At 46.8% G+C, this 19,808-nt stretch overlaps 1 protein-coding gene across 2 annotated transcripts in view; it reads left to right on the top strand.

Annotated features, from left to right (window-relative positions):
- RCOR1 (REST corepressor 1) overlaps positions 1-19,231 on the top strand; it is a 74,202-nt gene extending 54,971 nt beyond the window's left edge. The window contains exons 5-12 of one of the 2 annotated variants that reach the window (XR_015914391.1): positions 1,697-1,858; positions 4,485-4,603; positions 7,996-8,074; positions 12,249-12,443; positions 13,689-13,766; positions 14,490-14,547; positions 15,035-16,081; positions 17,785-18,952. Coding sequence is in view for 1 of the 2 variants with exons in the window: in XM_088539662.1 (XP_088395788.1) it covers positions 1,697-1,858; positions 4,485-4,603; positions 7,996-8,074; positions 12,249-12,443; positions 13,689-13,766; positions 14,490-14,547; positions 15,035-15,264; positions 17,785-17,826 (963 nt within the window). In the remaining variant the exon portion in view is untranslated. Of the gene's footprint in view, positions 1-1,696; positions 1,859-4,484; positions 4,604-7,995; positions 8,075-12,248; positions 12,444-13,688; positions 13,767-14,489; positions 14,548-15,034; positions 16,082-17,784 lie in introns of both variants that reach the window. The other variant, XM_088539662.1, reaches the window with a different exon arrangement.
- Positions 19,232-19,808: the final 577 nt, after the last annotated feature.

Raw genomic sequence — 19,808 nt, 5'->3', positions numbered from 1 at the left:
TGTAGCTTTCCCACACGCATGCTCTCCTGACAGCCAGTCTCTTAGGACCTCTGCACAGGTGGCTTGGCCAAGAAAATTGTTACACACACACATTCATGTGCTTCCATCTGTGTTCCAGAGCCTTCCTTTGCAGATGAAGATGTGCCAGTTTGTTGAAGCAAGTGGTGAACTCTCTAGTGGGGTGAATGGAGCTTGCACGGGATCCCTCATCCCACCAGCTTTCCTGTGGAGCGCAGCTCCTGTGCGTTCCTCATAGGAATATTGCTTTCCTGTTAATTAAAAAAAGCCTTCAGGGCAAAACTTCTTGTTTATCCTTCACTTTAGGTAAAGCAGCTGGCCCTTAGTCCTTTGCTTGCAGCTTAGTAGTGTGTTTAGCATGGCCCTGCCCTCCTAAAATGTCTCTCTGTCCTTGTCTTTGCCTCACTTCCTCTCAAAAGTACTTGTTGTAGCTCTTATCCAGGGCTGGGAGCTCAACCCTTAGTCACAGCAAAATAGTCCCCTTGGCTCCTGCCCAACAGGGTGGGTAGTGCTGGTGGCCTGGGGAGCTCCTGTGACATCTCAAGTGATCATGGGGTGATTGAGGCTCTTCTACATCACAGTGTGAAGGAAACCTGTGCTGGTAAGGAGAAGGCACCTAGGAAGCACTGAGAGGCTGTGGCATCAGGAAGAGATCTTGGATAATGTTAATATTTCTGATCAAACCTTCTGCAGCATCTTCGTGCAGTGAGAGCCCCTAAAGGAAGTGCTTTTTGCATAGCAAAGCGTAAGGGGGAACCCCCAAATTCAGAGGGATTTTGTAACTCTGAGGGGACAGACTGAAACTACTACTTGTAGTAGTGAAACCTACACCGAGTTTGCATGCACCATGACGGCTCCTGTGGCGTTTTGCTCAGCAGCTCGGGGCTCGTTTTCGCTTCAGAGCCGTTGCGAAAGGTGGGTTTCCAGCTCTGCAGTCAGGCCTTCCTCAGATGGCAGCAGATGTGGCACTGTGTCATGCCGGGCCGGGCCGGCCCCCCGTGAGCGGCGGCGGGGAGCGCTCACAGGTGGCGCAAGGCACTCACCTCAGCAGGGCTGAGGCGCAACCGTGACACGGGGCCGAGGCAGCAAGTGAGCAGCCCCCAAACGAGTGGGGCTTCTCTCTCCTTTGGGCCAGACATCTCCCAAGCAAACTGGGGTCGCCTGTGTCCCTTGCTCTTCCTCCTTCCATATCTTCCCTTATCCTTCCCTTATTCCCTTCTGTTTTTCCTCCCCATCCAAAGAAGCCCCCAATCAACCTAAAAAAAGCCCCAGTGAACCGAACCATCTTCCTAATTGAACAGGAAATGACGAGACTTTAGCAATGACAAGAAGCTTCCTTCAGTCTAGTCTGACGTTTTAGATACTTTTCCCACGTTTATAACTTCTCTGTGCCTACCACAATCAGTAAAGCTGGAACCATTTCTTCAGTTCTTCTCCCTTTCTGTGGTTGCTCTCTTATTTCTTTACCGCTTTCATGATCTGGGTTAATTTCAGACTGCTCTTCAAAATGCAGGGGGGCAGGGGCCAGGCTGCCTGCACCCAGGAGAGTCTCTGATGTAGCTGCGAATTAAAACACTGGCTCTCCAGCGTGTGTTGTGTTGCCTGAGCATACTACTCTTGCTCCTGCTCTGCATGCACGCAATAATCTTGTCCCCCTTGGTGTCCTTGTTATTTCTAGGCCCTTGGGATGCTCTTCTGGCACAAGCACAACATTGAAAAGTCTTTGGCAGATCTGCCAAACTTTACTCCGTTCCCAGATGAGTGGACAGTGGAAGACAAGGTTTTATTTGAACAAGCCTTCAGCTTCCACGGGAAAACATTTCACAGGATCCAGCAGATGGTAAGTGGTGTCACAGCGATGAAAAGGCTAATGGACAGTTGGAGCGTTGTCTTCAGTGCTGCTCGGGCTGAACTCCCAGCTATTGCTTTTGGGAGGAAACAGTCCTGTGAACAGATAGAAATGCCACCACTTCTGGGGTATCTGTGGAGTTGTTTTCCTGAATGAAATCGGACTGCTTTATCAGTTCAGAATAAACTTTGACTGTGTGATTTTTATTGGTTGAAAATTACAGCTTTTGGTCCCCTGTGTGCTATGGCAGTGTTTATGTCTCAGCTGGAGTTCAGGCATGGTCTCTACATGCGTGCCCACCCACACACACAGTAAAAACGGTCTCTGTGCAAGGTTGATTTCCTTCCTTACAACCTGCTTTCTAGGAATTTTTTATTTGAGTGTGAAGGTATATTTAATCTGATTTGGGACTGTCAGTGGATGCTATGATGGAAGTTTATATATCTGAAGTATTCAGTGCTTTGCTATCAATTGTTTTTAACATTTCCAATACTACTCTTTTCATTTTCTGTGATTGCAATCTTCAAGGGTAGGTCTGCCTGAAAGCAAAATACTGGCTGTGAGGGATACAAGAGGGTAGGATGTGAAGAGAACTGACTTCAAGCAAAAGTAAATGTGGTTTTCTTAGGAAAGATGAAGAAGACGAGGTGTAAAACTATTTTATTTATCAATAAAATCTTGAGAGGGTTTTTTTTTTTTTTTCAAATAGCTTATTGCAGGGGTGGGAACCGTAGTTTGTTTTTTGCTCTCGTTCAGGAAGGTGCCTTTTAAGTGTCCCAGTACAACCTGCATACGTTGGTTGTGACCCTCTGAAGAAAGGCTGGCAGATGCAGTCTGTTCAACTTTTAAAGCCCCTGTGAATGCTTGTGTTGCTGATCCTGCTGAGCAGTGAAAGGAGACCTGTCTCCAAGTAGGAAGAAAGCGGCTGGAAGAGGCTCATTTCTTTGTCCTCCTTGAATGTTCCTTCGCTTTGCAAATGTTCTTGGGAGTCCTAGGGTCTCCACCTGCCTTGGTCTGTGTGACAGAATGCTGTGGATACCTGTTATAGTCTGGAGAGCTGTGGATTCCTGAAGAGTGAAGCTCCTTGCTTCTTTATTGATGTTCTTAAATGAAAAATAAAGAGGAATGTCCCAGAGGAAGAAATGGAACGTAAAGTCCTTCCTGTTGCTTGGTTAAGCACCAAAGCAAGAAATGCTCAGTTCAGCTATCCACAGAAGCACGGCTGTCCCTGGGTGTCCCTGTGGAAGTGCATTCCGGTACAGGACTGCCAAGCTCATGAACTCTTCCCTGGGTAATGAATTTTTACTGCTGCTCCCCAAAAAGCCATCCTGCCTGAAAGGCATTAAATGGCAGAAAGCTTCCTGCTCACAGGGGGCAGGAATGAATGGCTTGGGAGCCTCTTAATTGTTCCTTTATATCTGATGGTCTGTTCAGCACTGGAGCTGAGGGGAAAAATCACTGAAGCCAGAGATGGAAAGCAAGTGATCTTCCAGAGCTCCTCCTGATATTTTGGCTCTCTTAGGCTATTTCGATAGCCAAGGTAATACTTGTCCTGAACAGCCTCATCCCCGAGTTTGTTCTGTGGAGTTCTTTAATCTCAATATACCAACCAGCTGGATGGATATTGGCAACGCAGCACTGCAGTAGCTGACCGTGAAGGCACAACATGTGTTTGGATGACGAGGAATGAATTTATGCCCGTCTAACGTGTCAGCCAGGATGGTATTTCTCATGCGGTTATTAGAGCCTGAAGTGAATCTGCAGTCTGAGAACCAGGCTTATCTCAAGTGAAGACTTAGATTGTAGTGTCTGAATGAGAGAGATGTGGCTCTTGTTCACAGTTTTCCTCCCCACCCATCCCACCCTCCAAGCTGAATCAGACTCTTACCTAAAGCATGTCCTATTCAGAAAGAGAGAGGCTGGGCTTTTATCTTGTAGAAGTCTGGTATGAGAACAGCCATACCGATCACCTTTAAGAAGTGGAGAACTAGTTTTAATGTAGTTTTACTTTTCTTTCTTTCTTTTTTTTGACAAATTTTCCATTCATAAGTACAGGGCAATGACATGTAGTATAAGAGGACAAAAAAAAAAATCTATGGTTTTTGTTTTCCTGTATCCTCAGATCACCACACAGAAATGTTTCACCTTTGAAACTGTCCTTTGTTGAAATCTTTGAATAGACTTCATGAATGGTGTGAATAAGCCTTTTTAACCAGACATCAGAGATGCACTTGGGATGCCTGCAATTCAGCAACGCCTACATTTAATAGACTTGCCTGTCTTGCCTTTTGAATCTGTTACCTCAGTTTCAAGACCCCATTTCTTATTGCTCTCACAGGATTCCCCTCTCCTGAAGGGAACCAGCTGCCTGCCTGGTTAGCTGGAGCTTGCTGAGATGCTGTTTAGCAATTTTTGATGTCCTTAATAGTAGGCAGCAACCTAAAACAGTCCCCTTGGGAACATTTTTGAAAAGGCTGCAGAACTGCCTTGTTTGAACCTTTGAGAGAATTCACAGTAGAAAGCTTAGCTGTTCCTTGACAAAATAGACCAATTGTGTGTGAAATCCTGGGGATACTTTACATATAAACATATAAAAGGATACATGTTTAATTTACAGCTTCCTGACAAATCAATAGCCAGCCTGGTGAAATTTTACTACTCCTGGAAGAAGACAAGGACTAAAACTAGCGTGATGGACCGTCATGCTCGTAAACAAAAAAGGGAACGTGAGGAAAGGTAGGTTTGCAAGCAGAAAGGCTGTGTATTGACGCATACTGATTTCCTCAGAATATCTGAATATTTCAGATTCCTGTTAGTCTGTAAGAAAACGAGTGCAGGGTTTTCCTCCAAATGTTTCCTGGTGCCACACCTGTTTTCCCCACCCCTCTCTTTCCTGCTGTGCATGTTTTGCTTTGCTTAAAACCAAAAGAAATGTCAGCAATTAGGTGTGCTCCTTTCTTCAGTGCTGTGCAGTTCCTGATTGCCCCTCTGATGCGGTGGTCCCCAGCCCATCACTCCGGGTACTTTTCCTCTGATACTGCTTGAAGGTGGAGGAAATGGAATTAAGCCAAAGTCTACAAGTTGTTTCACAGTGTTGTCAACAGAGCCAGAAAAAATGATGAGCAGGAGAGTAAAAGGAAGTTATAAAAACTAGAAATCTGCCTTTACTTTCCTCCATGTGATGCTCAGCAGAATGACACATGTCCCTGGGGTGACAGGCTCCTGAGCAGCGCCAGAGGCCCATGCACAGGCACGACCCCTCTTCCCTACCCTGCGCACACAGAAAGCTCTCAGCAGTAGAAGGTTTCAGGCCAAGCTCTATTCCCTGTTCAGAGATCAAGTTAGGCTATTTCTTGGAGTGACCGGGGGAAGCGGAAAGGACTCTGGATGAGTAAGCACTCCGGCAGAGCTCTCCATAGGGGTGCAGGCCGCTTAAGGATTTGGGTGGGGTGGCCTTCAGGAGGTCCCTCTCCACAGAGCATCAGCAGATGAGCTAAACTCCAGCTTGTGCAACTTAGACTGCAAGCTCCTGCTTGGGAGAACCCGTCCATGCCCTGTGAGAAGGTGAGCCAAACCATGTATTGCTAGGAATATCAGTGCAGTTAGAGCTGCTACCAGGTGACTTGGCCAGTTTTGGAGCTCAGAGGGCCTCAAATATGGTGGCCTCAGGTCTATGAAAAGAACCTCTAAACGGCAGCAAGCCCGTCCTTTTATTTCAGGTGTCTTCACAGCCCGCCCTGTGAAGACAGTTGGCCTTTGCAGTCCAAACTTGCCCAATTTTGAGGTGTGCCTGGCTTTGAAAGACTCCTCGCGTACCTGGGCTAAGTTTTGCACAAGCTTTTCCATCAGAGGAGCTGGTGCTCGAGCCCTTCCCAGGGAGCCGTACGCTGGCTCCAGGGCCCTGTGACCGAGGCCCGTTCAGGAAGGGGGAAGAGGGAGCGTTTCCAGGGTTGAGCCACACTATGCTGGTGACTCACTCAACCTCTCCCACCTCTGCTAGAGCAGCAGTGCTTGCTGAACGGGCAGGGCCCTGGAGAATACCACCAGCCAATTTATCCATTATTTATGTGGCTTTCTTTTACCTGAGTTTCTTTCGTGTTCTTTACCCTTCTCTGCAAAGACTGTCTTGGTTTTCCTCTCCCCATCCTGCTTGTTTGTTTGTTTTCTTTTTCCTACTGATTTATGAGGAGAAAATAAAATCACTGATAAGGAATATATTTGTCTCATACTCTGCAGTTCAGGATCTTTTAATACTACCTCTCTAATCTTGTTCTGTGTTTATAAATGAAGTTATTGCAATCTGGAAATATACCTCTGGTACACACTGCTGTTTGCCGGGGTAAGCAGCACCTCGGGCTAAGAGGTGACTGGGAGGGAACTGAATGGATGGCCATGTGCTTTTTTTGTAGCCTTTGCAGAAGGCAGTTGAATTGAAGATGCATGGTTTGCTTTACGTCTGCAGCGAGTTTAACATGAGACCTTTATAACCTTGATGTTTGATTTTTCTCTTCTCCTGCATCATGGGGAGTAGTGAAAGCCCCTGCCCCAGGGGTTTGTCAGTGCACGCATGCGGGGTGCAGGAGCAAAGCTGGCTGAGGTTGGAGTGCCTGACTTCTGGGGTCATGCTGTGCCAAGGGCATTTGCAGAACTTGGAAAATGTGCTCAAGTCATCAGTTAGAAAACTGGTGGAAAAAAAAAAAAACAAGAGACATTCTGATCTATCTTGTATCTGGGGAATTTGCTACAGTACAGGAGCAAACTACAAGCTCCACCATAAATGCAAGGCTGTTTGGCCTTCAAAGAAAGGCAGAAACTTGAACCCAGGTGAAAATACAAGGTTGCTGTTCTGGAGACAAGACTGATAGAGGCAGCAGTCTGAGGTATCGCACTCAGGTGCTGCTCTGTCTGCTGTGGCTGGACAGGGAAATTCCCTAACCCTCAGCTTGCCACTAAAATAACTCCCCGTGCATTGGGACCGGGTTCTCGGTAGCTGTTCTTAGATGCATGTGAGGGACTTTACGTAACTCCACAGCAAGTGCCTGTGAGGTTCCAGTCTCACGATAGCACAAACAAACAGCTGGCAGGCCAGGCAGCTTGGGAGGGCAGGATGGGCTCGTCCAGGTGCTAAAGAGGGATGTCACTGAGGCCACCCTGCAGCGCTGCTTGGGGGACATCTGCACGGTGTTGCTGGGGCAGGCCTGTGCGCGGTGTCACAAGCAAGGTGCTCTCAGCAGCGCCTGTCTCTGCAGCTGCCCTCGAGCCTGCTCCTCAGGGCAGGCGTCGGGCTGGCTCCAGCGCTGCCCTGCGCTGCTGGGACATACCCCAGGCAGCTGCAGCTCCTTATCCCATGCTGTGAAGTTTGAAGTAACAAAATAGATTTAATTTGTATTTAATAACTCATTAAAAAAAAAAAGCTTTGATCAGATCAGGTTATTCCTTCATTTTCTGGGCACGATCCCAAATGGCGCAATTAACTTTAGCTGTGTACACTACAAAATTTCTAAACGGTGTATATGAAAATATATTTGATTTAATGTCTGATTAAAATTCCAATAAAGCCAAACTGGCCAGGTGTGCCAAGGTCACTTTCAGTACAGCCTGAATTGCATGCCCACTATTATGTTACTGATACCTCTTTCTTTTTTCAGAGGAGAGTTAAATATGAGATTATGTGCCTGATAAACACTTTTTACGCTTGCTCCTGATGGAGCTCATCTTATGCACGTCTCCTTTGCTAAATGTTAAGAAGCTGAATGAAACCCTTGTCAGAGCTCCTTGCTGTAGTTCTGAGTCTTTGTGTCTGTTTGGGTTTGCCTCAAGTTAAATGCTCAGTGTCCAGTTTTCTTTAAAAGATGATCTGTGTAATTGATTGTATGTATCTTGCCTTCATTTGAGCAGGCATATTTTGCCTAAATACACCTCTTAAAAGTTTATGTCAAAGCTTTTACAGGAAATGGTCCCTAATGTATTTATAATTAAGAAGTACTTGATTCTTTAAAGACAAAAGTGAAAAACTCCAAAGCAAAGCTGTTGGACTTTTGATTGCATCAATGCATTTCATTCAGCAGGCTATTTACAGCAAAACAGCCTCACAAAATAATACAGTAGTGCTTGCTTTTGTCTTCCAGTGAGGATGAAATGGAAGAAACAAATGGAAATAATCCTATTGATATTGAAGTTGAACAAAACAAGGAGAGCAAAAAGGAGGTATCTTCTTTTTTTTTTTTTTTGACTATACAAATGAAAGTGTTTACTTACTAACTACTTCATGTAGAAGCTGACAATACCTAATTTTCTTTTTGTGCTTTGTGTAGTTGTCATCTGGGAAAAGAAGAATTGTCTTCAGAATTCTTATTAGATCAAGACAAGTATAGACATAAGTTATTATGGATGAAGCTAAGAAAATTTCTGACTTTACCATCACATGAAAATGTGTTATGTGATTGTGTGTTCCCCTCTTTCGGGTTCAAGGTTAGCTGCGTTAGCCCCAGCCACCTTCAGTGCTGGTTTAAGTCAAGCTGACTGAGCACTGGAATGGAGTAAAATCACCTACAAACCTGTGGTTGAGGGGACATGTATTTAAACTAAAACTAAACCTCCAGGTAGAGCAGTCTGAGTGCTCTCATGCTTGTCTGCAGCCATGGACTCTAAGGCAGGTTCATGATCTCTTGAAATCCTCAACATCAGCAGTGGGGATTTCAGCAGCACCAGGATTGTAACTGCAGTAGTGAACAGTGAGAGAGAAACTTGTTTTTTGACCTGTTTGTTATTGCCTGCTGGAGAGGTTTTACCTTGTTATGTGCAGAATATTTTGTGCATTTAAAACATAATGCTTGCAATTCATTTCAAATACTTCTTTATAAATGAGACCACTGCTTGGGATGAAAATCGTGCCACAGAATCTAATGGGCACCTTTGAAAACTTAGTCCGTGGTGCTCAGCAGGGAGGCGCAGAGAGTACTGTCATGAGCAGAGCTTGCAGGTTCCCTGCTCCTGAACAAAATCCCTGGACGCGGCAGCAGCAACGAGGGTTCGAATGCGAGTGGCTGCTACGGGAAGTTTGCCCTAAGGCCTCTGTCCTTGAAGCAGCTCCCTCTCCTGCTTCCTCATAGCCTACTGTCTCTCGGCTATGTCATTCTCAGCTTCAGAGATATATAAATCTGTGTATATATATTAATTTTAAGGCTTTATGTAGAAACAACCAACACCACAACACCTATCGTAGGCTGTTATTGCTCAACAGGCAAAAACAAGGGCTTAGAGCAGCTTTTATTACTGGTCCCTGTCAGCAACGATAATTCCTCTAACAAATTATTTTGAATGGGGCAAAAAGAAAGGCTAAACCACAGCGTTCTGGTCCGTGTGCCGCGCGTACCGCAGTGCTCTCTAGCCCTCCTGGAGCGTGGCCGGAGGACACGTGCCCCCGGGGTGAGCGGCTGGGGGCCGCGCGGGGCTGGCCCCACGGTCCCCTCGCACGAGGCCGGGCGCTCGGCAGCCCCAGCAGCACCTCCGTGGGAAGGCGGCTGTCCCGGCGAAGCTGCGGCGCGCGCGGCTCTCCACTGTGCCTCGTAAATAATTAATGCTCTATTCTCCTTTCCCAGTATATTAATAAAAAAAATAGTGCGAGGCTTTCACCCTAAGCCCTTTGAAAACTTGCATCTCTAAGAGAGCTCTTACTGATGCCCTTTGTCAGTGACTTCTTCCATTGCCTCTTCTGCCGCAAGCCCAGCGTGGGAAGGGGCTCTGCAGACTTTGCGCTATCTGTTGCAAGGCCAGAGCAGAGGGCAGATAGCTGCCATCAGGACACTTCTTTTTCCGCAGTGTTGCGGGGAGGATGCTCTCTTCCCTCCCTCGCGCGCTGTCACGGGTGGCTGCGCGCTCCGCAGCCCGCGCGAGCTGCCCCGCGCTGCCTTTGCCGTGGGAAGCTGCCCGCGGGGGCTCTTCTGGGCAGCAGTCGCACTGGAGGGTAAAATGAAGCTGGCAACCAGTGTAGCCTGTGCAGAGCTAATTAGATTTGATTTTGCAGTACTTGAGCCTGGGGCTGATTGAAAATCCCTCCAGAGAGAGTGCAGGAGTCCAGGAGAGGGATAAGTTCCTTCGAATCAGTGCAATTCTTTTAATGACTCAGATTTGCAGTGCTGCTGATGTGCTGCTAGCCCAGGCCCAAAGCCGTAGGGAGACTCCTTGTCCTGAGAAGGGCTCCCTGGCTCTGAGACCTGCAGTCACTGTGTGACTTACTGGGCAATGCTGGGACATGGAGCATCTGAAACCTCTTGTCTGTGTTTCCTCTTTTGGGGATCATTGGAGGGGGGGCAGGGGGTAGTCTTCCTTATTTTTAGTACTTCCAATGTTAGTAGCTATTCAGGTTTCTTCAGATAGTGACTCCATGATACCAAGGTCTGTCAGTGAAAACTCTGTGTTGCTGCATGATTTAATTCTTCTTTTCTAAACTGTGAAGCCTTAGGAAGGGGCCTTGTTTGTGTGGAAAGAGGTTTGTACCATTAAAATGCTCTGGATAGCAATGTTGTTATCTAAATAAACAGAAAAAGCACTGCTGAAGCCCTGGATTGGCATTTTAATTCTACAGGGCTATCTGGGCAGCCAGGAAGGCAAAAGTTTCCGCATAGAGCAGACCTGAAAATCTCAGAGCCTGAGCGATGTCGCTGGGGATTAGAGACACTTGAGCTGCCCAAGTCCCTCCTGCTGGAGCTGGGGCCGCTTGTTGGGACTCGCTGCCCGTTCTCCGAGCTCGGCAGAGCAGCCCTCGGACGCGGCCTTCGCTCGAGCCGGTGTCGAGCTGCCGGGGCCGTCTCAGCGCAGGCCTCATGTGCGTGTCGCCCGGCAGCCCCAGCCTGCCTGCGGGGCGGTGCTGCGCCATTCTCTATGTAGATGAAATAGGAATAAATCTGAAATGTCTCTCCTTGCTGAATAATTTACCTGGCTCAGCCATCAAAGCGCTTGCTTCAGAAGCAGAGTGCAGAGCTCGCCTGGCTTGTTCAGAGCGAAACCCGTCTGGTTCCTGCTGCTGCCCATGCCACTGCGAGGAGTCAGGTCTCCGGCCCGCAGCAGTAATAGCTGCTCCTTGCTCCTGGGCTTGCCCTAGGCGCTGCTTCTCGCAGAGCCCTGTGCACTAACAGGGAAGAAAGCTGAGAGAGACAAGCGTCCACGTTACTGCTCCTGGCCAGCCTGGGCGCTGAGCCCCTGGAGCCTCGGTCCATAGCTGTAGCTTGGGATTTTGTGCAGCACCTCCTGTGTGCTTTAATGCAAATGTTGCAAACTGCGGAGAAACCAAACTACGCGTAGCTGCAGATGAGGAGGGAAACAATAAAACCAGGGGAAGGCAGGGCGTTGAAGCTGGCAGCGATCAGGCACGGGATTTTACATGTAGCCGCCCCTTTCTGCTTCTGCTCCCCCACCTCCTCGTTTGTGTTCTTGGCAATGTGCCAGCTGCTGGATAATAAATTAATTTGGGGTATGAGTTGCTTACTGAAAGTAACTTCTGGAAGAGATGTTTTGGTATTAAAGAGAATTATATGTGCTCTTGGAAGCATCCATAGTGAATCTTAGCTAATATATCTGCTAGAGCTGTGTGCCTCACTCTTTGCTTTAAAAAGAGCCATGAAAATAATGAGTGGTGTGTGAAATATTCCCTTTTGTGAGAAACTTGAATTTTTGGGGGCAAAGCTGCATCAGTTTAATGGAACAGCTATATATCTGTCAGTGCTATGCAAGGAAACCTAGCAGTTCCCAAGAAACCATATAATGATCTAAGAATTACTTCGTAGTCATCTAACTCCTTCATCTTTACCCTTAAAATATCCCCCTCCAATTCAGAGAGGAGTGAGTCTCTGTCATCTTTCTAGTTGTGTTCCTCCCCTGCCTCCAAACTCTGTTTTGCTTCTTTCTGATGTTCATTTAAACTGTGATGAGACTGGGTGATGAAATCAAGAAAAGGGGTCTTGGAGTGTTTGCAAATTACTAGAATATTTAACAGAGTGAACATCAGGCATCTGTTACAGAAATGAAAATGGGCTGGAAAAGCAGCCAGTATCTCTGTAAATGTTAAAAGCTGCCTGGAAGGAAGCAGGTTTGTAGAATACAGTGTTTCCATGACGTGCTGCCTAGACCAAGAAAGTGTCTTCCCATTTGCAAGCCACCTTTTACATTCTTCCAGCTTTGGGGATGGCTGAAGATGGGCAATTAAAGCATCTCACTAGTCTCAGTGTAGACCCTGGTTTCTGAAGTGATTTAGGAATGCAGAATTGGATCTCTCGATCATTGCAGGGCTGCTGAGAAGAGTACCCACAGCATGATTTAATGCTGTGTTTCTTGGTCACCTAAAACACACTGTGCATTTTGTAAAATAACTGCTATTTCCCAGGTGCCGCCCGCTGAAACTGTTCCTCAGGTGAAGAAAGAAAAGCACAGTACACAGGCCAAGAACAGAGCGAAGAGGAAACCTCCCAAAGGAATGTTCCTTTCCCAAGAAGATGTAGAGGCCGTTTCTGCCAATGCAACAGCTGCTACGACTGTACTCAGACAACTGGACATGGAGTTAGTCTCAATCAAACGACAGGTACAGATGGGAGAGCTCAAGGATAACTCTGTTTGTTAGCTCAGGTGGTGGCATCTGTCACAGTCTGCAGCATCCTCAGGGATTCAGCTTGATTGTGACGATCCTTATCGTTATGTAGCTTAATTAACAGGCCGTCAGCCTTGTGCTATCAGTTATCACAGCCCTTGCTTTACTTTTGTTACGTTTTAGTTCTGTGGGAGCCTGCCTTCTACCCACAGTGAAGTGAGGAAAAAGTCCTGTAGCTCAGATCTGTGTGTCCAAGAAGCTGCTGACTCTTCTGAAGGAGTGTTGGTTGTTTGGCTGTCTATGTGCCCTGCAGTCTGGAATTCCTCATATTTTGCCTGTGAACTTCCTTCAGATGGCCTTGGTTTCAGCAGTGTCTGCTCTCCATGTGCAGCATCTCATTTACCTTTTCGTACGCTGCTGTTGGAAGATGCGGAGCTCTCGCAGGGAGCACGTAGCAGTGCTTCCACCATTATTGTCTGGGTTTTTTTCCTAGCCTTTCCTATAGCCATTTGATTCCAGGTCCCTGTTGAGGTTATGCATGAGCAGAGTGCCAGCTAGGGCATAGTGAGGTGACCACTGGGTTTTCATTGAATGTTTGTTTTTAATTGCATCTTAGCATTTGTAACTTCACGGGTTTTCTGTGTGAAGTTTTGATGTGTGGGTTTTTCTTCTTTCCTAGACAGGCATCATACAAACTTTCCTGTGTAGCTTTTACATCTCTGATGGATCTGTCTTTGAAACAGTTACAGACAAAAGTTTATTCAAACATCTGCTAGTAAAATGAGGTTTAGTATTTGAATCTGTTTCCTAGATCTGAACATTTTTAACTGTTTTTTTAAAGCAGAGTTCTGGCTGAAGCTCTTTATTAAACTTAATAGAATTGGTATTTTGGCCTGAAGCCACCTCCTTGGAGCTCTGGGAGAAGCTCTCCAGCAGCCTTGATTCATTACTTGCCATGAGAAGGTCCTTCCTTCTTGTACTAAGCACTATACAGACCTGAAAGCTGGGGCAGTTCCTGATCCAAATGACTTGCAGACAGAATAGAATAAATTTATGGGTCTCTTGATGTCCCAGCTGTTTTTACATTCTTTTATTACCGTATAAAAATTTCTTTAGGGGAAAAAAAATGCTGTAAGGAGAACTGGAATGCAGAGTTTGCGGGGTTCTTGCCAGGGCTGCTAGGAGAAGGCTAGTTGAGAGATTTTTATCTTTGTTAAAGAGATGAAATTTTATTTTCAGATTCAGAATATCAAGCAGACAAACAGCGCTCTCAAAGAAAAACTTGAAGGTGGGATAGAACAATACAGACTCCCAGAGGTAGGACCATTTCCTGACCTTTCTTGCTGTGATGATATTTGCTAATCTGTGTTGACATATCAGTGCTGTTTCTTTCGCTAGTAACTAGAACCAGGATGCTATTAGTTGTCATAGTGCGAATGCAGGCAATTGCCATATGCACTGGAATTGCATTATGGAACAGAGATGGGAGGTGAGAAGTAAGCAACAATGAAATGTTTAACTTGGGAAATCAGTTTCTAACAGAGATGTTGGTAACCCAGGCATACCATGTTCTTTTTGGAATGCTGTATCCAAATGTCCCTGTGAGAGAAGTCAACATTGGGCTCTAAATACTAAGAAGTGTTGGATAGATGTTAATGGCCTGTCTTTCTCTTGGCACTTAGTGCTTTTCCTGTTTTCCTTCCAAATCTGGCACTTTAGCCTGGAAATAACTTGACCAAGATTACAGAAGGTGTCTGTGATAAAAGCAAGCAGGTACTTCTGGAGAGTTTGTGGCTCTGGATCATCTGCTCAAACCGTTTCCTATCTTTTTGTATCTCCAGTAACTTACAGACTTAGTGTCTTTCACAGTTAACTGACTTGATGCCCCACACAGTTCTTTAAAAACATTTACTACTAAAAAAAAAAAAGATAAGGTTTGACTAGCAGTTAATTCCTTGTTGTGTTGTCATGAGATTTTTATGAACTCAGATGCAAGTGCAAATTGTTGCTTATGCAAATTATCTATTTTTTTACATCTAGGTCACTCAGAAATTCAATGCACGTTGGACCACGGATGAGCAACTTCTTGCTGTGCAAGGTATGTAACTACAAGTCTCATTTCAGAGCAGTATTTCCCTTCAGTGGCTACTGAAGGTTTTTGACATTGCTCGATATTAATGCCCAAAGGAACTGAACAAGAAAATAATGCTTCCAACCCTCTGCAATGTAAATAGCACCTTGAGTATTTGCACATAATTTTTGGTTGTCTAAAGTTTTAGCAAGTGAAACCTTGGGGGTTACTGTAACACTCTTTGCTAGGGTAAATTTTCAAGACATGCAGGCAGGTTTGCTATTTTCCTGCTTGTCTCATCCTACCCAGCTCTTCTAGATTTGGTTCTGCGTATCTTCACTTCTCTTCTCTGAAACTAATATTAGTGTCTCATGTCCAATTTATATCTTCTTGCTACTTTATTCAGAGAGGCTTGAATCTGTGCAGTTTAGCTTTAGATCTTCATGCTGTGATTTGAGTCTGTGGTCTTTGTGGAAATATCACTCTGCTTTTGTTTTGTTTTTGTTCCTTTCAGCAATCAGGAAATATGGCCGAGACTTTCAAGCAATCTCTGATGTGATTGGAAACAAATCTGTGGTGCAAGTGAAAAACTTTTTTGTAAATTACCGTCGTCGCTTCAACATAGATGAAGTTCTACAGGAGTGGGAGGCAGAGCACGGCAAAGAGGAGACGAATGGAACCAACAGCCAGAAGCCTGTAAAATCCCCCGATAATTCCACTAAAATGTCAGAAGAAGAAGATGAGGTAAATCCAATTTAAAAGCCACCAAAAATTCCCAATCTGAGCTTAGCTCAGATGTACAGACTACTTGCAAAAGCCATTTTTCACAGTCTTCAATCAGCCTGTTTTTACTTACAAAATACGCTCCAATATATTTTCATTTTATTTATTTCACTTCCTCTGGATATACAGATCCCAGAGCCGACTTTGGGAATTCCAGGCATAAATGAAAGTGGGAAGAGAACACTTAATTTGCAGCCTCTGATAGTATCTCATCAGCACATGGACATTTTCATGCCTTTTACCGCTGAAACACAGGTTTTTATCTCAGTCGGATGCTTTCCCTGCACTCAGTTCTCCAAGCTGTTCTAGGTTTGGCTCTGAGAGACCTCAGACTTCTGAGGCAAAGCTCCTTCTTTCATTTGTGGTTAGGGAATGGCTTTACTTAAGGGAAGGGAAGAAAGCTTACAAACAAGGCAAGTGTATGCAACTGTTCACCCTAGAATTGCCTAGAGGCAGAGTTTCCTTGAATTACAATGGTTTCTACGAAGGCAGAAAGTCTCGGCACAGGCTTTTCTGCTCTCCTTCTTGAAGGAAGTTCCCTGAGAATGCTTCTCCAAAGACCATGTATGTTTAAAGTTAACTAAGAGCCTGCAGAGTATTTAAATGTGGAATTTACAAAAAAAAATGTAATATTAATATGGTGTTGCAAAAGAAAAGCCCAGCCAGAGGTTTGCATGTGAAAACATCTGATCTTGGGGCTCCCTTTGGCCTAATTTCATTAGCTGGCTTGGCACAAAAGCTGCATCTTGTCAAATGCAAGCACACTCAAGAGCAAAAGGTGAATTCTGTTCTCTAATGGACTACAGGTTGTTCCCTGTAAGATTTCTGAACTGTGTGTTTCTGTGAGTTGATTCACTTGTGCATTGCTATGTTGGCTATTCAGAGAGTAAACTTTGTTGCTTCACAAATCCTAGAGATACATTCCTCAAAGACACCTGTATTTGAAGACTAGGTCCAGTGATGTGAAACGTGAACAAAACTAAACTGAAAAAAAGCTTTGGGGCAGAGGGAGAGGATTAAATTGCCCTATTTTTCCAGATTTGAGAGATGGAGCAAAGAAGCAGTCATACTAGTACCTAGCCACCCATTTCAAAAACAGTTGGATAATGTTATTGCCTTTTCTGGTGAGCAGCAGAGAGTGGTGTTGGTCAGCAGTGCAGACTTCTTCCTCTCTGAGCCCTCAGAGATTCTTCCTGGCTTCAGATGAACCCTTTCTCCTGGGAGTTACAGTCAAAGGGACCTTCACTTGAGATGGGAAACCAGTGTTGGGGTCATAACAGGACTGGAGTTTGCTGGTGTGGCCAAACGCTTGGGTGTAGTGAGGATCCATGAAGTGCTGGCTGAGGAGGAGGAGGCAGGGTGAGCGGAGGTGGGGGAGCACAGAGCTGGTGCTCAAGGGGCTGTTGGAACAGGAGTTGTGGGCCTGGGCCTGAGCTGAGAGCTGGGAAGGGGGCCAAGAAGAGAAGCCAGCCGGAATGGCTGCGACGGCCAGAGCTGCAGGAGGGAGGCAGGTTACAGTGCCCTGCAGAGCCGGGCAGATGGGGGCCAGGCCCCGCTCAGAGCCTGCTGCATGTGGCAGGCTAACGGAGAAGCTGGGCAGGGCGGCCAGGAGCTGCTGGCCGTGACTTTCCATGTTTTCCTTCACATCAGCGCCGTGCACTGTGCAGCTCTCCATGAGGCTTGTTCTGGACAGGAGGAACTGAAGTGGTGTCACGCTGGGGGAGGAGGGTGCTGGCAGCACGGAGGGGATTTTAACTGCTGAGCCATAGTGCGTTGTACAGTTGTAAGAGGAAGGATGTTGCGTAGCTGAGATCTCAGGGCCATGCTGCTGCCTGAGCAAGTTGGGCAGAAATGTCGTCTCCTGGGGTGACTCTGGCTAGGGAGCTCCCGCCTCGGGATAGCACGAGCACCGCGCTGCAGGCCTCAGCCTGACCGCTGCCTCTTGGGCACTTCTGTGGACTAAGTGGCGTGTGGCTGCAGTTCCACGCAGGTCCTGCTGGTCCCTGCTGAGCTGCCCAGCCCCACGGATGGGGACGGCTCCTGAGAGCTGCTCGCAGAGGTTGCGCCGCCGCGGCAGCTGGGCCGACACGCAGCCCTCCGGGCACTCTTCTCTGGCAGGGCCCGCTGGCCGCCAGCCCACTAAGAGCTTCGTCAGCCCTCTGAGGCTCTGGGCTTTCCCCTTCAGCATGTTTTCATGGCAAGTGGCCACAGTTCCTTTTTCTGAGGCAGGGGGAAGGCAAGATTGCTGATTACATAGCAGCCTCAGCGCCGGCCTTATTCTTGTTTATGTTCCCAGCAAATCCCATGCGGATCAGAATAGGGGAAGCCGCTCTGATTCCCTACCATGTACCAGGGCTGTCTGTCTTGTTGCTTTCAGTACCTCAGGTCTAGCGTGAAGCTTGGAGATGCAGGAATGCGTGTGTGTCTGCGTTTTTAAACTAAACGTCTCCTTTTTCTTCCCCTCTCCCCCCTCCCCTCCAGGCTACTTCTGTTCTTGATGTCAGATATGCATCTGCTTCGTGAGAAGGTGCTGTAGCCTAGAACAATTTGTGTTGACTACTGTGTTATCCAGGATATCAGGTATTAGCAAACCTCAGACAGCCATCTGCATCATATCTGTGGACAAGCAGCTGTTACCAAAAAAAGGCAAACGCTTCCAGTCCTCTGCTACATCTGCCTTAATCTCCCCTCATTGCTCCATACTGCCTCCACTTTCTTTCCAAAGCTCCCAGATAGCTCAGCTCTCCATTTCACCAACGTCCTGCTTAAGCATGGGGATTTCTAGAACCAGTAACACCTGTCTCTAATTTTGACCAGCTGTCAAAGCAAGGAGCTCCTTAGCAGCCCCACGATAACTCTACACATTAGGAGTTCTTGTAATACTTGGTCCGTAGGGTATAAGTACGTATTGCTGCATGGCCTTGTGGTCTCTGCTTCCTGTGTATTCTTATGATGACACTATTATTAGCGACCTTTCTATAAAGGAGAGGCCTGTGCACATGCCAGCAGTGTCAGGTTTGTTCTGAAATGACAGGGCCCTTTAGCAAGCAACCGTGAATAATGCCAAGTGATAGGAAATGCTGTTTCTGAGGTTGGGTCAGTCCAAGGTTGTACATGTAAGTCATTACACTTCTGGTTTGTGCAATTCTTTCCACTGTATTTGTGTCTCTTGCTTCATAGAAAGCTCCCTAACTGAGCATTTTATTCCTGTATATTTTAATGGCTTTTATTTAGTGCAAAAGGGAATACGTAACCTGAAACTGTTTGATACGCTATTTAACCCCTGGCATTCAGCATTTGCATTGTAACTTGTTAAATGAGTGCTACACAACTTTCTTTTTCCTGATCCTTTGCGGGATTAAGTCAAAACAAACTTTCTCTGGTGCCTCTCCTTCAGAATACGTGCCTTTTTACATTTGGCTACCATAGGTCACTCTCTGTCCCAGTGTCTCATTCCTCTTCAGAGCGCTGTTTGCCAAAGACATCAAACTACTCCTCCCACTGGAAGAGTAGGCAAAGGTTGGAACATAAAATTCAGCCTCAAAAAGAGTAGTTTGGTGTCTCTTGGAACTTGAGGAGAATGGGGTTAATTCCATTGGCCATTTTAACCCTTCTGAAGCACACATCGCTTTCATGTTCTGAACCAAAATATGCAATTTATAATCTAAGAGGTGCTTTTCCAAATACTTGGTGCATGCAGCTTTCCAGTCCCCAGCCCTCTGCTCAGATGACCTGTGCTGTGGCTTCCGTGGCTGGTTTGAAGTGGAGCTGTTCATGGAAGTCCCGTGCTCAGGCTTTGCACCTCGACCAAGGTGTTTGCTACTGACTGCCAAGCAGACAGTGTTCAGAGAAGCTCGAAGCAGCAGTATTACTTTTTGCCCAGTGGAAAGCTGCAAAATAACACTAGCCACCATGCATTTGAAAATGGTTAAGTCTCTTGATGTTGCAAGAAACCAAACGGTGTCTTTGCGAGTGCAGAAAAGGCCCTTTGGCGCTGCGCGGGGCAGGGGGCTGCGCACTTGGCAGTGTGAGGCGCCGCGGGCCGCCACACCACACGTGGGCTGCGCTGCAGGCCGCACCGCCGGCCACAGGCCCTCAGCACTGGCCTTGTCTCCTCCTCGAACCTTGTGTGGGGGAGAAATTAAATGATGACGTGAAGGCGAAGGAGCCGATGGGCATTTCCTAAGGCCAACTAGAGTGTGGAGCCCAGACAGGGCTCATTTCAGCCGCTTCTGTAGCGATGTCTGAGCACCTTCGTTCTGGTAGTGCCAGACAGGGCCTTTCAGGTGCTGCTCTCTGTAGCCCGGGTTAGTGGCAGCTTCTCCACAGCAGTTTGTGAGCCGGCAGCTGTGGCCGCGGAGCTGCGCGTGCTCCTCTGGCCCGCGCGCTGCGGTGGGGAGCTCTGGTGAGGAGGGACAGCGGTTGTTGGCCAGGGTGAATAAGGAGTAATTAGGACTGTGGATTCTGGTGGCACTCGCGGTGTGGAGCAGTGGCACCCAGAGGCG

Source organism: Tinamus guttatus, unplaced genomic scaffold (genome assembly GCF_059628265.1).
Source record: "Tinamus guttatus ecotype Peru unplaced genomic scaffold, ASM5962826v1 Tinamus_guttatus_pri_ptg000048l, whole genome shotgun sequence".
In the NCBI taxonomy this organism is placed as follows: Eukaryota; Metazoa; Chordata; class Aves; order Tinamiformes; family Tinamidae; genus Tinamus; species Tinamus guttatus.
This window is presented reverse-complemented; position numbering and strand designations above follow the sequence as displayed.